The sequence below is a fragment of the Oncorhynchus masou genome, chromosome 8 (assembly GCF_036934945.1).
Source record: "Oncorhynchus masou masou isolate Uvic2021 chromosome 8, UVic_Omas_1.1, whole genome shotgun sequence".
Classification (NCBI taxonomy): Eukaryota; Metazoa; Chordata; class Actinopteri; order Salmoniformes; family Salmonidae; genus Oncorhynchus; species Oncorhynchus masou.
Genome location: NC_088219.1, coordinates 43,480,525 through 43,496,980, shown reverse-complemented (window position 1 = coordinate 43,496,980; position 16,456 = coordinate 43,480,525). Strand labels below are relative to the sequence as shown.

General features: G+C 40.4%; 1 protein-coding gene across 2 annotated transcripts; it reads left to right on the top strand.

Moving 5' to 3' along the window:
* Positions 1–2,007: 2,007 nt before the first annotated feature.
* On the top strand, positions 2,008–15,712 carry LOC135543958 (alpha-N-acetylgalactosaminide alpha-2,6-sialyltransferase 6-like). 2 transcript variants are annotated; one of them, XM_064971272.1, is made up of 7 exons: positions 2,008–2,096; positions 2,746–2,821; positions 5,461–5,667; positions 13,159–13,577; positions 13,855–13,962; positions 14,185–14,253; positions 14,358–15,712. In XM_064971272.1, the coding sequence occupies exons 2-7, from the start codon at positions 2,798–2,800 to the stop codon at positions 14,542–14,544; spliced, it is 1,014 nt and encodes a 337-aa protein (XP_064827344.1). In that variant the 5' UTR covers positions 2,008–2,096; positions 2,746–2,797; the 3' UTR covers positions 14,545–15,712. The 2 variants fall into 2 exon arrangements, with proteins under 2 accessions (XP_064827344.1, XP_064827343.1); XM_064971271.1 differs by having other exon boundaries at positions 14,182–14,253.
* The last annotated feature ends 744 nt before the right edge of the window (positions 15,713–16,456 follow it).

The window sequence follows — 16,456 nt, the reverse complement described above, 5'->3', positions numbered from 1 at the left end:
TCGATCCAGCAGGGACATTGAAAATAGCGAGGCTGGTAATTAATGGAAACTATTTAATGTAAAACTACAGACCCAGTGAAATGTAAGGAACACGAGTACAGTAAATCCGAGAAGGGTATAGTTCTGAGTACTGTACAGTACTCTACTTTCCTGTATTGAACTGTACTCCTCGTTTACTATACAGTGAAGTACAATACAGTATATCTATGTTTGGGCCACATTAGAATATAATTTGTCATTTGACATAAATTGATTTGACTATAACTGAATGAAAACAGATTATATTAACTCAATCATTATTGGCTTGATTAAATTACCAATGTTAATGTTGACAGTTTAGGAATACTTTATTTTCCTCTTTTGATAAGATAGGACAAGTTGTACTCATGGATTAAATTAATTGGCAAAAAGTAAGTATACCAACACAAGCTTTACATCATTAAAATGTGTAGAGTAGCCTAAATTGCCACAGTAGATTATCTCTTTAGGGAGTGGTATATATATATATATAATATAAATTGAGATCAGCTGTGCTGGTGATCTTAACCCATTGATATGGTTTAATGAGAGACCACCGAGTGTTGATGGTGCTCAATGTTTGCAATTTATCCTCAAATTCTAGCTTCTGTCTTTATAAATTATTTCTAAACATCTTAATAATCGAGAAATTGTTACATAAATACAAAATGGCCCATTCATTCATATCTAATTGTTTGACAAACGTACAACCCAGAAATTGCTTAGTCATCATGATTATCATATTCTTATGCCATACATAATATACTGTATTTATTGTATGACCTGAGTGCTGTAAATTATATGCAATTATAAAACCCACCAGCTATTAGACAAATCCCTGGCATTTCCACTGCAGTGATGAAATGTTGATGACGCAACCCAGCTAGCACAAAACATTCTGTGAACCACATGTTTCAGAGCTTGTTGAGAGCATGGTTGTCCTATGCTTATTTTGCATACAACCTTCCCACAACTTTCTAGAAATGGTGCAGGATACTTGATTAGCACATTTAAGGAATCGTATTAGTATTTCATTACTTCTAGGATTGTTTTCCAACTGGTCTGACAATGGGAATGTTCTCAAAGGTAAGAGAACATCAGCAAACAATGTTCTTTTGTAGGAATTTCAGTCTTTCAGCATTACATTTTCTGCAGGTTTTGTCATGGTTCTATTTAGTCTCTCTGTAGGCCAATGACACAATCTCAATTGAATCCAAATTCAGGCTGTAACACAACAATGTGAAAAAGTCTATGGTTGTGAATACTTTTAAAATTACATTCTCAGCGTTTGGGTGTGTTGGCCGCGCCCACTAATTGGCCACACTTGATCTTAATGAGTGCTTGTTTCCTTTTGAAATGTGGTCTGGTTGAATAGACTTAAATTAACACCTTTGTATAAGTTTAAAAAAACACGTCATGCTAGTTCCATGCTGGCGGCGCAGTGGACTAATTCTATGGATAGAGAACAGAAGAGCATTGATTTAAATCTCACTGATGCCATGCCACAATAAGCAATGTTTGCATGATTAATGCCTAACCGAATTCATTTGTGCTTGGAGTTCAAAGCAGTTAACCTAAACTAAGCTAGCAGTGTTATTAAAAGTCTTACTGAAAAATTATATGAAAGTTATTAAACTCCATATCCTTTAATTTTAGTTCAAAACATTCACAACATTTAGAGAATGATCTCATAACGTTATTTAATTACCTCCAATAATCTATAATTTCCATTCTCAGATGTTAATAAAACCTCCCAGGAAAACTTTCAGGGAACCATAGTAAAACGTTCTCAGAACCTCCCTGCACCTAAAAATTAAGTTCCAAGAACAGGTGGGAATTTTCACTTCCGTTCTCAGAATGTTTAAAAACGTTCTGTTTACCGGTCAGAAAACGTATGACTTCTTTCCCAGAACCAATGAGAAACCAAAAACGATCGTTCCAACAACTTCCAATTAACAATATGTGCTAGCTGGGGAGCCAGTCCCCTCCTACAATTGTGCAGGAAGATGGTGCAAGCGCTGACAGATCAAACGTCAATGGTGCACGGACGGATCTCATATGGATAAAACTCTGAGTTGGTAAGCAACCCTCGTTTTCATTGCATTTTGTCATTAATCCACTGTTATTTTTGAATGACCGCCATTATCCGCTATTATGGTTTAAAATAAAGCTATTTATGGTGTCAACACGAATCGTCTCTATCTGGCTGCGTGAGCGGTGAGGCAACTGGTTTAGGAAAATTGTCATGTCTCCCATAGTGATAGCTTTATTCTATTGGATTGTAATGTTTAATATGTTTCGATAGGCTCGGATTAACAGTTTTGTCCAAACAGATTTCGGTGCGCTAAAATGAAATGTGGGCGCAACAAATATCCCTTTCTATTTAAACCAGGGGTGTTTGTTTTGATAAACCACTGCACCTGTTCTGTAAAACAGATAGGGCCTAGGCTGATTTATGTTATCATTCGGAATTGCACACTTCTCAAGAATTTGGCAACCACTATGTTTTTTATTTTCCTTATTTCTTTGCAATGCAATAAACACTAGATTATTCTGCAGCACAATATATTGCTTTTGTATTATTTCCCATGACGATTGTGACCAACAACAGGATTAGTGACATGGTATTGACAATATAAGCACACGCAGCCTATGCAAGAGTTGTAGCCTATGAAAGCAGCCTATGAAATGGTGTATATTCACTATGGATCATCTGACTCTTGACAGGGGTGGTGACCAGAAAAGCACAACGTGATGTCACTCAGCCTGATCTAGAAGCATGGGGCTGAGGCTAGTTGACAAGGTAAGTTAATTCTGAGTATTGACACACCCTCAGTTACTGTTCATAAATATAACTACAAGGCACCCGAAATGCTTATTTATAGATTAAATTAACTGTTCTTGTAGAATTTGCTATCAAGTATATTTACTGAATCACTGTCCATAATAGACCTATGTTTTGTACAATTTATATCATAACATTATGTATGTTGCATATGGTGCAAAGATGCTAAATAAACCTAAACTTGACATAGTGTATTTGGAAAGTATTCAGACCCCCTTCTCCACATTTTGTTACATTACAGCCTTATTCTAAAATTGATTAAATTAAAGAATTTCCTCATCAACCTACACACAATACCCCTTAATGACAAAACAAAAACTGTTTTTTTATAGATTTTTACAAATGTATAAAAATAAAACATTACATTTCCATAAGTATTCAGACGCTTTGCTATGAGACTTGAATTTGAGCTCTGGTACATCCTGTTTCAGTTGCTCATCCTTGAGATTACATTTACATTACATTTAAGTCATTTGGCAGACGCTCTTATCCAGAGCGACTTACAAATTGGTGAATTCACCTTATGACATCCAGTGGAACAGCCACTTTACAATAGTGCATCTAAATCATTTGGGGGGGGGTGAGAAGGATTACTTTATCCTATCCTAGGTATTCCTTAAAGAGGTGGGGTTTCAGGTGTCTCCGGAAGGTGGTGATTGACTCCGCTGTCCTGGCGTCGTGAGGGAGTTTGTTCCACCATTGGGGGGCCAGAGCAGCGAACAGTTTTGACTGGGCTGAGCGGGAACTGTACTTCCTCAGTGGTAGGGAGGCGAGCAGGCCAGAGGTGGATGAACGCAGTGCCCTTGTTTGGGTGTAGGGCCTGATCAGAGCCTGGAGGTACTGCGGTGCCGTTCCCCTCACAGCTCCGTAGGCAAGCACCATGGTCTTGTAGTGAATGCGAGCTTCAACTGGAAGCCAGTGGAGAGAGCGGAGGAGCGGGGTGACGTGAGAGAACTTGGGAAGGTTGAACACCAGACGGGCTGCGGCGTTCTGGATGAGTTGTAGGGGTTTAATGGCACAGGCAGGGAGCCCAGCCAACAGCGAGTTGCAATAATCCAGACGGGAGATGACAAGTGCCTGGATTAGGACCTGCGCCGCTTCCTAGATGTTAGATGTTAGATGATAGATGTTTCTATAACTTGAAGTCCACCTGTGGTAAATTCAATTGATTGGACATGATTTGGAAAGGCACACACCTGTCAGTCGACCGTGCATGTCAGAGTGAAAACCAAGCCATGGGGTGAAAGGAATTGTCCGTAGAGCTCCGAGACAGGATTGCGTCGAGGCACAGATCTGGGGAAGGGTACCAAGAAGGGTCTGCAGCATTGGAAGTCCCCAAGAACACACCGTAGCCTCCATTATTCTTAAAATGAAGAAGTTTGGAATCACCAAGACTCTTCCAAGAGCTGGGCACCCGGCCAAACTGAGCAATCAGGGGAGAAAGCCTTGGTCAGGGAGGTAACCACGAACCCGATGGTCACTCTGACAGTTCTACAGAGTACCTATGTGGAGGTGGGAGGACCTTCCAGAAGGACAACCATCTCTGCAGCACTCCACAATCAGGCCTTTATGGTAGAGTGGCCAGATGGAAGCCACAGTTCAGTAAAAGGCACATCACAGCCCTCTTTGAGTTTGCCAAAGGGCACCTAAAGGACTCTCCAACCATGAGAAACAATATTCTCTGGTCTGACGAAACCAAGCTTCACATCTGAATGCCAAGCGTCACATCTGGAGGAAACCTGGCAACATCCCCACGGTGAAGCATGGTGTTGGCAGCATCATGCTGTGGGGATGTTTTTCAGTGGCAGGGACTGGGAGACTAGTTGGTATCAAGGGAAAGATGGATGGAGCAAAGTACAGAGAGATCCTTGATGAAAACCTGCTCCAGAGCACTCAGGACCTCAGACTGGGGTGAAGGTTCACCTTCCAACAGGACAACGACCCTAAGCACACTTCCAAGAAAATGCAGGACTGGCTTCGGGACAAGTCTCTGAATATCCTTGAGTGGCCCAGCCAGAGCCCGGACATCTCTGGAGAGACCTGAAAATAGCAGTACAGTGACACACCCCATCCAACCTGACAGCGCTTGAGAGGATTTGCAGAGAAGAATGGGATAAACTCCTCAAATACAGGTGTGCCAAGCTTGTAGTGTCATACCCAAGAAAACTCAAGGTTGTAATTGCTGGTGAAGGTGCTTCGACAAAGTACTGAGTAAAGGGTCTGAATACTTATGTAAATGTAATATTTCAGTTAAAATATATGAACGTTTTTTATATAACAATTTAATCAACTTTAGAATAAGGCTGTAACATAACAAAATGTGGAAAAAGTGAAGGAGTTTGAATGCACTAAGTCACCAGTTTGCACTGCAAATGGGATTTGAGCAGCTTTCAATTTATTTTTATTTTTTTACTCAAAGTCAGATCGACAACAAAGCACTAACATTGATCTCGGCACCCACAACCAGATACAGTGTACACGCTGGCCAGTTAATTGATTTGTTACCTTCCTGTAACAGTCTCACTAAAGAGTAACAAACAACACAGCAATAACTATTGACGTATATCATTTACATGTACCCCCCTCATCTTGTCCAGCAAGGGCAGCAGAGCCAGAAGATGGTGATTTTCGGAGCCATCTTCCTCCTTATGACCCTCCTCATCCTCTATAGCTCCAACAGTGGCAACGACATCAGCCCCCTATACAGTCCCTTCAGGGCGTCCACGCCTCATCACGCCATCAAGGTCACCGACCTCAAGAAATGGGCAGGGAAGGAGGGCTATGTTGCTGTCTATGGAAACAAGGTAACTCACACTCAGGGTTGGAATTACAGAGAAATTCTATGGAACGTCTATTTAATCCTGGAGACCTGGTCAAGAAGGCCACCCTAATATAAAACACATGGGAGCTCAACCAAAAATATATATTTTTTTCAACATATTGTACATAGGGCAGAACAAGTATTTAATCAGAACATGCAGTACACTACAAACAGGTAGTGGAGAGCGGTGCAAATTGAACCGTCTAGAGAAATATAGTATGGTTTCTAACAAAGATATCTACATATTTCAGGATGTTGTGTATCCCTCAAGAATTAATGTAAACATTACAGGTAAGTTGAGCTGTGGAACAGGGTAATTTAAGCCGCCTAGGAGTGTCAGTACTGACTTACCCTATGGCCATTGGCTCAACTTACCCTATGGCCATTGGCTCAACTTACCCTATGGCCATTGGCTCAACTTACCCTAAGGCCATTGGCTCAACTTACCCTAAGGCCATTGGCTCAACTTACCCTAAGGCCATTGGCTCAACTTACCCTAAGGCCATTGGCTCAACTTACCCTAAGGCCATTGGCTCAACTTACCCTAAGGCCATTGGCTCAACTTACCCTAAGGCCATTGGCTCAACTTACCCTAAGGCCATTGGCTCAACTTACCCTAAGGCCATTGGCTCAACTTACCCTAAGGCCATTGGCTCAACTTACCCTAAGGCCATTGGCTCAACTTACCCTATGGCCATTGGCTCAACTTACCCTATGGCCATTGGCTCAACTTACCCTATGGCCATTGGCTCAACTTACCCTATGGCCATTGGCTCAACTTACCCTATGGCCATTGGCTCAACTTACCCTATGGCCATTGGCTCAACTTACCCTATGGCAAACATTTACTATATTAGCCCACACAGTTACAAGTCATACTTGAGTAAAAGTAAAGCTACCTTAATAGAAAATGACTCATTTGAAAGTCACCCAGTAAAATACTACTTGAGTAAAAGTCTAAAAGTATTTGTTTTTAAATATACATAAGTATCAAAAGTAAATGTAATTGCTAAAATATCTTAAGGATAAGTGTAAAAGTATAAATAATTAAAAATAGCTTATACCACGATGTTTTGTATTTATTGATAGCCAGAGGCACAGTCCAATGCTCAGACAATTTACAAATCAAGTATTTGTGTTTAGGGAGTCTGCCAGATCAGAGGAAGTAGGGATGACCATGAATGTTCTCTTGATATGTGTGTGATTTTGACCATTTTCCTAAGCATTCAAAATGTAACGAATACTTTTGGGTGTCTAGGAAAATATAAGGAGTAAAAAAGTACATTCTTTTCTTTAGGAATGTAGTGATGTAAAAAGTTGTAAAATATCAATAATGACTAAAGTATTTCTACTTTACACCACTGCAAGGATGCACTTTCATGCTAGGTTTAGGACCTCCTATTGAAGCTTAGACCCCAACTGATGTATAAAACAATCTTTAAATGATCTACTTTAGTTTTTATACATAAAACCATCATAAAACCTCTAACACATTTTTGGGACCTAACTTGCTTATCACTTTTTCCATGTGATCTTATCCTTCAGACTCTATGGAATGATGACCTCTTCCTAAATATTTGGTCAAATTATTAATTTTATGTATGGTTTCCTATTAACGAGTGGCTCAAGGTATCCCTTTAGCTCAACTTCCCCCACTCTCCCCTACAGTAAGCTTACCCAACATAATGTGGTGGTAATAGTCAGATTAATATGCATGGCACCCTTGTAACAATCAGTATAAACATTTAAATGCATTAAAAACATTACCATTTGCTTCCCCCAAAGGGTTCAAATAATCTGGGTCAAGTCAGCTATTTTTAGGGCACCTCCAGTAGTCTAGGTGTAATTTGAACCCTGTTCCCGCTCACACTTGCGGCATCAAGTTGTATCGGTGGATACATTATTTTATTTTTTAACACTGGTTAAATGTAGCTATGTACTGCGTGATTCATAGACGCAATCATGCACAGCCCAGAAACAAAACATGCATTTATTTTTAGAAACATCCCAAGTCCAAAATGAAGTAAAACTTCACTGTCCCTAGTGGAAAGCTGTTGCACAGTCCATACAACTGTGTTCATATAGCTGTGTAGAATTGTGGTGTGCTTGTTTACAGTACATATGCAGTGTATGTTTATATTTGTGCATGGGTCTTTCATTTAAATGAGTCCCTTTTTATGTAGTGTAACTTGGTGTGGGGGAAAACGTTCAACTCAACGCACATGTTCAACTTAATAATCAAAATGTTTTCCCATCTCAAGAGATACAATAAAAGAAAATAGTGCCTATAATGTGCCAAATAAAGTAGCAGGGTTGACTTAAAATCAGTCGCAAATCCCCTTGTGACAAGGGAATGGAAGCTTCCCAGCTAGCACATTTGGTTCCTTGGAAGTTGTGGGAATGTTTTTGGTTCTGGGAACGAAGCCATACGTTTCCTGACCGGTAAAACAAAACATTTTTTATACGTTCTGAGAACGCAAGATAAATTTCAGCTGTTCTGGGAATGTACATTTTTAGGTTAAAGGGAGGTTTCATTAATGTTTGGGAATGGAAATTACAGGTTGTTTTGAAGGTAATTAATGTTCTGAGAACATGTTTCAATAAGACTTAATAATACTGCTAGCTTAGTTTGGGTTAAGTGTTTTGAACTCCAAGCGCAGATTGGACACATGGAAATCAATTTGCTTTGGCATTAATCGTGTAAACACTATTGTGTTCTCTATCCATGGAATTAGTCAACTGAGCCACCAGGATGGAGCTAGCATGCCATCTTTATTTAACTCATACAAAGCTGTTAATGTGTGTCTATTCAAACAGACCCCATTTCAAAGGGGGGGAAAGCACTCATTAGGATCAGGTGTGGCTGAATTTAGTGGGCGCGGCCAACACATAACACACTTAACAAGATGGAATGAGAGTTTTGTTGAAGCTGAGAATGGAATGTAGGATTTTAACCTGTTTGGGATAGGGGGCAGCATTTTCACTTTTGGATGAATAGAGTGACCAGAGTGAACTAACTCTGTCCCAGATGCTAATAAATGCATATTAATATTGGATAGAAAACACTCTGAAGTTTCTAAAACTGTTTGAATGATGTCTGTGAGTATAACAGAACTCATATGGCAGGCAAAAACCTGAGAAAAACCCAACCAGGAAGTGGGACATCCTGAGGTTTGTAGTTTTTCAAAGCTTGGCCTGCCGAATACACATTGAGATATGGATGAGGTTGCACTTCCTAGGGCTTCCACTAGATGTCAACCGTCTTTAGAAACTGGTTTGAGGATTCTACTATAAAGGAGGGGCTAATGAGACCTCTTTGAGTCAGTGTTCTGGCAGAGAGCCTTGGTCTCATGATGCGTGCTCCCGACAGGGTTACTTCTCGTTCCAGTGCTTTTCTGAAGACAAAGGAATTCTCCGATTGGAACATTGATGTTTTATGTTAACATCCTAAAGATTGATTCCATACATCGTTTGACATGTTTCTAAAGGACTGTAACGGAACTTTGAGTTTGTCTGGATGAGGTGCCTGCGCCTCATGAAGCTGGATTACTGGGCTGAACACGCTAACAACAAGTGGCTATTTGGATTCCTGGGAGTGCCTTCTGATGATGATCATCAAAGGTAAGTGAATATTTATAGTGTTGTTTCTAACTTTGTTGATTCCAAAATGGCGGATATTCCTCTGGCTGTTTTGAGTTCTGAGCACCGTTCTCAGATTATGCTTTTTCCGTAAAGTAAAAAAAAAAAACTGACACAGCGGTTGCATTAAGAAGTCTAGGTTTCATTCTGTGAATAACACTTGTATCTTTTATCAATGTTTATTATGAGTATTTCTGCAAAATCACTGGATGTTTTGGAATCAAAACATTACTGCACGTAAGGCGCCAATGTAAACTGAGATTTTTGGATATAACTATGCACATTATCGAACAAAACATACATGTATTGTGTAACATGCGTGTCATCTGATGAAGATCATCAAAGGTTAGTGATTAGTTTTATCTATATTTCTGCTTTTTGTGACTTATCTTTGGCTGGAAAAATGGCTGTTTTTTTCGATTTGGCTATGACCTAACATAATCATATGTTGTGCTTTAGCTGTAAAGCATTTTTTTAATCAGATACGATGGGTAGATTAACAAGATGTTTATCTTTCATTTGTTGTATTGGACTTGTTAATGTGTGAAAGTGACATATTTCAAAACAAACAAAATTGAATTTCACGCACTGCCTTTTCAGTGGAATGTTGCGCTAGAAAGGTTAAATAACATTCTTAGCCTCTTGAAACTCTGGGGGCGCTATTTCAGTTTTGGATGAAAAACGTTCCCGTTTTAAACAAGAGATTTTGTCACAAAAAGATGCTCGACTATGCATATAATTGATAGCTTTGGAAAGTAAACACTCTGAAGTTTCCACAACTGCAAAGATATTGACTGTGAGTGCCCCATAACAGGAGCTACAGGCAAAACCAAGATGAAACTGCAACCAGGAAATCAGCAGGATTTGAGGCTTTGTTTTCCATTGTCTCCTTATATGGCTGTGAATGCGACAGGAATGAGCCTGCCCTATCTAGCGTTTCCCCAAGGTGTCTGCAGCATTGTGACGTATTTGTAGGCATATCATTGGAAGATTGACCATAAGAGACTACATTTTCCAGGTGTCCTCCCGGTGTCCTCCGTCGAAATTGGTGCGTCATTTTCAGCTGCTGGTATTTTTCCATGGGATTCTGAGACGAAAGCAGGCTTCCACGAACGGCATATCAATGAAGAGATATGTGAAAAAACACCTTGAGGATTGATTCTAAACAACGTTTGCCATGTTTTGGTCGATATTATGGAGTTAATTTGGAAAAAGTTTGACGTTTTGGTGACTGAATTTTCGGTTCGTTTCGGTAGCCAAATGTGATGTACAAAACGGAGCGATTTCTCCTACACAAAGATTCTTTCAGGAAAAACTGAACATTTGCTATGTAACAGAGTCTCCTCATTGAAAACATCCAAAGTTCTTCAAAGGTAAATGATTTTATTTATTTGGTTATCTGGTTTTTGTGAAAATATTGCGTGCTAAATGCTACGCAAAATGCTAAGCTAGCTTGCAATACTCTTACACAAATGCTTGATTTGCTATGGTTCAAAAGCATATTTTTAAAATCTGAGATGAGTGTTAAGAAAAGGCTAAGCTTGAGAGCAGGCATATTATTTTCATTTAATTTGCGATTTTCAGAAATCGTTAACGTTGCGTTATGCTAATGAGCCTGAGGCTGTATTCACGATCCCGGATACGGGATGGGTAGTATCAAGAGGTTAGAATGTTATTTGAATATGACCAATGTTTATGGAAGTTTCTCAACATGACTTTAAATAGAACCATGAGAACCCTATGCTGAAGTACTGAAATTCCCACCTACAGTGCATTCAGAAAGTATTCAGACCCCTTAACTATTTCAAAATGTTACGTTACAGCCCAATTCTAAAATGCATTACAATTTTTTTCTCATCAATCGACAGTACCCCACAAAAAAAATGAAAATATCTCATTTACTTAAGTGTTCAGACCCTTTACTCAGTACTTTGTTGAAGCACCTTTGGCAGCGATTACAACCTCAAGGCTTCTTGGGTATGATGCTACAAGCTTGGCACCTGTATTTGGGGAGTTCCTCCCATTCTCTGCAGATCCTCTCAAGCTCTGTCAGGTTGGATGGGGAGCATCACTGCACAGCTATTTTCAGGTCTCTCCAGAGATTTTCCGGGCTCTGGCTAGGCCACTCAAGGACTTTGAGACTTGTCCCAAAGCCACTCCTCCGTTGTCTTGGCTGTGTGCTTAGGGTTGTTGTCCTGTTGGAAGGTGAACCTTCGCCCCAGTCTGAGGTCCTGAGCGCTCTGTAGTAGGTTTTCATCAAGGATTTCTCTGTACTTTGCGCCGTTTACCTTTCCCTTGATCCTGAATAGTCCCCAGTCCCTATTGCTGAAAAACATCCCCACAGCATGATGCTGCTACCAACATGCTTCACCTTAGGGATGGTGACAGGTTTCCTCCAGATGTGACGCTTGGCATTCAGGCCGAAGAGTTCAATCTTGGTTTCATCAGACCAAAGAATCTTGTTTCTCATGGTCTTATAGTCATTTAGGTGCCTTTTGGCAAACTCCCAAGAGGGCTGTCATGTGTGTTTTTAATGAGTGGCTTCCATCTGGCCATTCTACCGTAAAGGCCTTATTGGTGGAGTGCTGCAGAGATGGTTGTCCTTCTGGGAGAATCTCCCATCTCCACAGAGGAACTCTGGAGGTCTCTGTGACCATCCAGTTCTTGGTCACCTCCCTGACCAAGCCCTTTGTCCCCGATCTCTGTTTGACCGGGTGGCCAGCACCAGGAAGAGTCTTGGTGGCTCCAAATGTCTTCCATTTAAGAATGATGGAGGCCACTGTGTTCTTGGACTTTCAATGCTCCAGACAATTTTTGGTATCCTTCTCCAGAGCCTTGCCTCAACACAATCCTGTCTCAGCGTTAGACAATTCCTTCAACCTCACGGCTTGGTTTTTGCTCTGACATGCACTGTCAACTGTGGGTCCTTTTATATAGACAGGTGTGTGTCTTTGCAAATTATGTCCAATTAATTGAATTTACCACAGGTGGAGTCCAAGTTGTAGAAACATCTCAAGGATGATCAATGGAAACAGGATACACCTGAGCTCAATTTCGTGTCTCATAGCAATAGGTCTGAATACCTTATTTACATGAGTATGTGTTTTTTATTTTATAAATTTGCAAAAATGTCTGAAACTGTTTATTACTTTGTCATAATGGGGTATTGTGTGTAGATTGAGGATATGGTTTATTTGATACATTTTAGAGTAAGGCTGTAACAAAAACATTATGTGCTAGGCTAGCTAGGTTGTTGTGTGCAACAGGAAGGAGCAACTGAATGTCTATCTATGGATTTCTTAAAGCGTGTGAGGGGCAACTGTCTATGGATTTCTTAAAGCGTGTGAGGGGCAACTGTCTATGGATTTCTTAAAGCGTGTGAGGGGCAACTGTCTGTCTGGGTAAAAGGCTTGACCTGTTATGCTCGACCCACTTAATTTTACACCACAAAACACCAGTAGAAACAGCTCACCTGCTTTTACACTATGATTTGACTATTAGATGTTAAATGTTTAATTTGAAAATCTTTAAATATATATATTATAATGAGAGTTTTGGGGGCTTCGTGGGTTAAAATCTTCCTGAGAAAGCAGAGTGCACATGGGGACATTTTGTCATTATTCATATAAAAATCAGATGTATTGCATTTTGCATGTGGTCTATATTAAAGGGCACTTAATTTAATATAGCGGGCTTTTAAAATCCAATATTGGTGCACAATTTCTACTTAAATATCAAATGGATAAACGGGACTCATTTAATGGAAAGACCTGCATGAGAGAAAGAGAATTATATACTGTATATATTTCCTGACATTTATCCATTCTCTCTCCAGAATATGACCCTGCACTGCCACCACTGTGCTCTGGTGACCAGCTCCAGCCACGTACTGGGCAGCGGGGCCGGACCGGAAATCGACCACACCCAGTGCGTGATCCGCATGAACGACGCCCCCACCACAGGGTTCGAGCGTGACGTGGGCAACCGGACCACTCTCAGAGTGGTGGCCCACTCCAGCGTGTTCAGGGTGGTCAGGCGGCCCACCGAGTTTCTCAACCACACGGACCATAAAGCAAACTCTGCGGTCATATTCTGGGGACCGCCCACCAAGATTGGTCGAGAGGCTAAAGGAACGCTTTACCGTCTGATCCAGAGAGTGAGCATGACCTACAGTAACCTGTCCAGCTTCACCATCACGCCCAGCAAGATGCATAAGTTTGATACACTCTTTCAGAAAGAGACTGGGCGAGACAGGTGGGTGAAAGGGATGAAGGTGGGGATGAGGATGGAACAATGGGGATGATGCTAAATTAATTCGGTTTCATGAAATTTCAATTCAATATGGAATTCGGCTTCAATTGATGAATCAAATTCTAATTGAATTCTAATTACATTTCTTAATGATGATGATCCCAACATGAGGATTTTCCTGGCATCTAATGATAGAAATGCCCCTATCAAGAAAAAAAAAGCTTTCTTAATATATATTTTTTTTCTCACTAACATGTTATCCTACGGTTTCCTTCCAAAGAGCGAAGTCTCAGTCCTGGTTGAGCACTGGCTGGTTCACCATGGTGATCGCCATAGAGATGTGTGACAATATTAAAGTGTACGGGATGGTTCCACCCAGTCACTGTGGGTGAGTATGAACAAACGCTAAACATAACGATAAATCGCTAATAGCAATCTATCAATCACTTAAAATCAAACTATTACATTGTGTAATCCTAAATGTGTTCAGTGAGCAAATGGTTCATCTATAATACTGATTTATTATGAAACCATTGTCTGCAATAGACAGGATTGCTTTCATATACACAATGTAATATTATGTATTATGATTGTGTTTCTATGAAAGAAGCATGACGAAGACTTTTGGGTCGAAACGTTGCACTGTAAAACAGCGAGGGGAGCATTCGACAGTGTGCGGGTATCTATCTTTCTTGTCTACAAAGGAGCCATAGAGTAATTGCTTTTCATTATGTATGCTGATTGTCTTGTCAATGCAGTCATTTGTAGCACCCCTTCTCCTAGAAAAAAGCCCCAGCCCAAGAAGATGCCCTACCACTACTACAAGCCCAGGGGCCCAGAAGAGTGTGTCACCTACCTGCAGAGCGAGAAGGGCCGAAAGGGGCCCCACCATCGGTTCATCACGGAGAAACAGGTGTTCGCACACTGGGCCAAGCAGTATAATATCAGCTTCACTCACCCCACATGGTGAGATGACTGGTTCCTCTCACAAGCCCCCTTCTCTGAATGGTAGTCCATTTTTCTTGGGAATTACTGTAGCCCTGTGACGAAATACATGACGTTTTTCTTTCACATATGAAGCTGTGGGCTTGGTTTGTAACAAATAATATAAATTAGAAATGTGTTTTTTTTATTTTACAAAGCGAGCTACAAAAAAAGTGTACAATCTAAGTTTTACAGGAGTTAATACTGGTTCTCTGTGTACAGTAGAAAATGAAATTCCACGCTCCACATTCCACACAGAAGTCCTGGAAACCTTTAGATTTTTATGCTTTTTTTTATAGCTAGTTTGGTCAAATAAAAAACACATTTCTAATTATAGGGCAACTGATGTTTAATGTAAATATAAACAAACAAAAAATATTTTTTCATGTTTCTAATGTTTGTTTTTAAAAAAGTCCTCAAAAGCAAATGTTATATCAACTTTCTCATACTGAGGGGAGATTGTATTATCCTAGACGTTAAAGGAATTCGTTTCAGAGACATATGCTTATAGACAGTATGGCTCAAATTAAGTGACATGTTTGTTGCATTACGTTATCCAATCAAACCTTGTGTGGCTTTCACTTAACACAGTAAAAATACCAACATCGGAACACATTAAGCTTCCATTTATAGCACTGTAGGTTGGCTCGTGCCAACCCAATGCAATCATAACATTCCTGCTGAATGTAGGGGTGTGTGAGGTTAAGGCATTCACACAACTGTGCTGTACTGGCTGCAGAGTTTATTTTATCCTGTCAAACCGTGACACAAACATTGTCTCGTCATCTTTGACCCTTTACCTCTGTGACATCCTGAGGCATGCAGCTGTTGGAGTTTGAACGATCCAAAAGAATGTATTGCGTTATTTATTGTTAGCATTGTGCTGATTGACTTGTTATTCTTCATGAATGTTCTGTAATGTGTGTCTTGAGAACAAATAACATTTGAAAAAAGATGCATGTACATGACGTTTAAATTCGCATGGAATCCTATACACAGGGGATAGTAGATACATAGGACAAAAGGGTAACAGTGGATATAGATGGAACACACCTGCTGACCTGATCCAAAAGACAAGGAGTACCACCAAGAACATCTTATGGTTCTTCACTTGTGCTGTGATCTTCTATCCTTGAATAAAACATGCTGATGGTACAGAATGTCCATTCATTTGATCCCAGAAGTATATAAAAGGTGTGAACTATTAGTCCTTTTGACTTCCTTTCAGTGATGGTTTGTCAGTGGCCACTTCCTGTTACGAACCTTTGGCCTCGTCTGGAAATGTGGCTGCGATTTCCTTCCTCAGGCTGGACGTCGAAATCAAGATGGCCTCCTGTGGAAAAGACACCAGGTGCATAAAGACCGGTCAGGTTGAACTCCCAGCTGATATAATGAAAGATAACAGGCCCAGAGTTTTTCCTTACCATGTATAGAAACCAGTGGAGGCTGGTGACTTGAAAGAGTGAGGAGGATGGAAGACCCACGTTATAGGCTCGGACCGAGCAACAAAGCGCATTTGAAAAATCATCAGACAAGTTATTTTAACCGAAAACATTAAAGACATTTATAGTAAAATATTATGGGGAATAGGAATGAGAGCATCTTACACTGTTGGGAAGGACAGCAGTGATTGCATGAGTAGGTGTTTGGAGGCTTGACTTCAGTGCAGGACAGGGTTGAGGTGTTCAGAGGCTTCAGTGCAGAAAGAAGTTAATCATGGATGGATGATGAAGAGCCCAACTCCTCCACTAAGGACAGGACAGGATTTGACTGGGATGACAAAAAAAACAAAGAATGAGTTAGTCCAAGCAAGGAGTAAAATCACATTGTCTTTAGCTTCCAGGCGGGGCGATAATCATAAAGACCTTGACATGATAAAACAAGTGGGAAACTCTTTT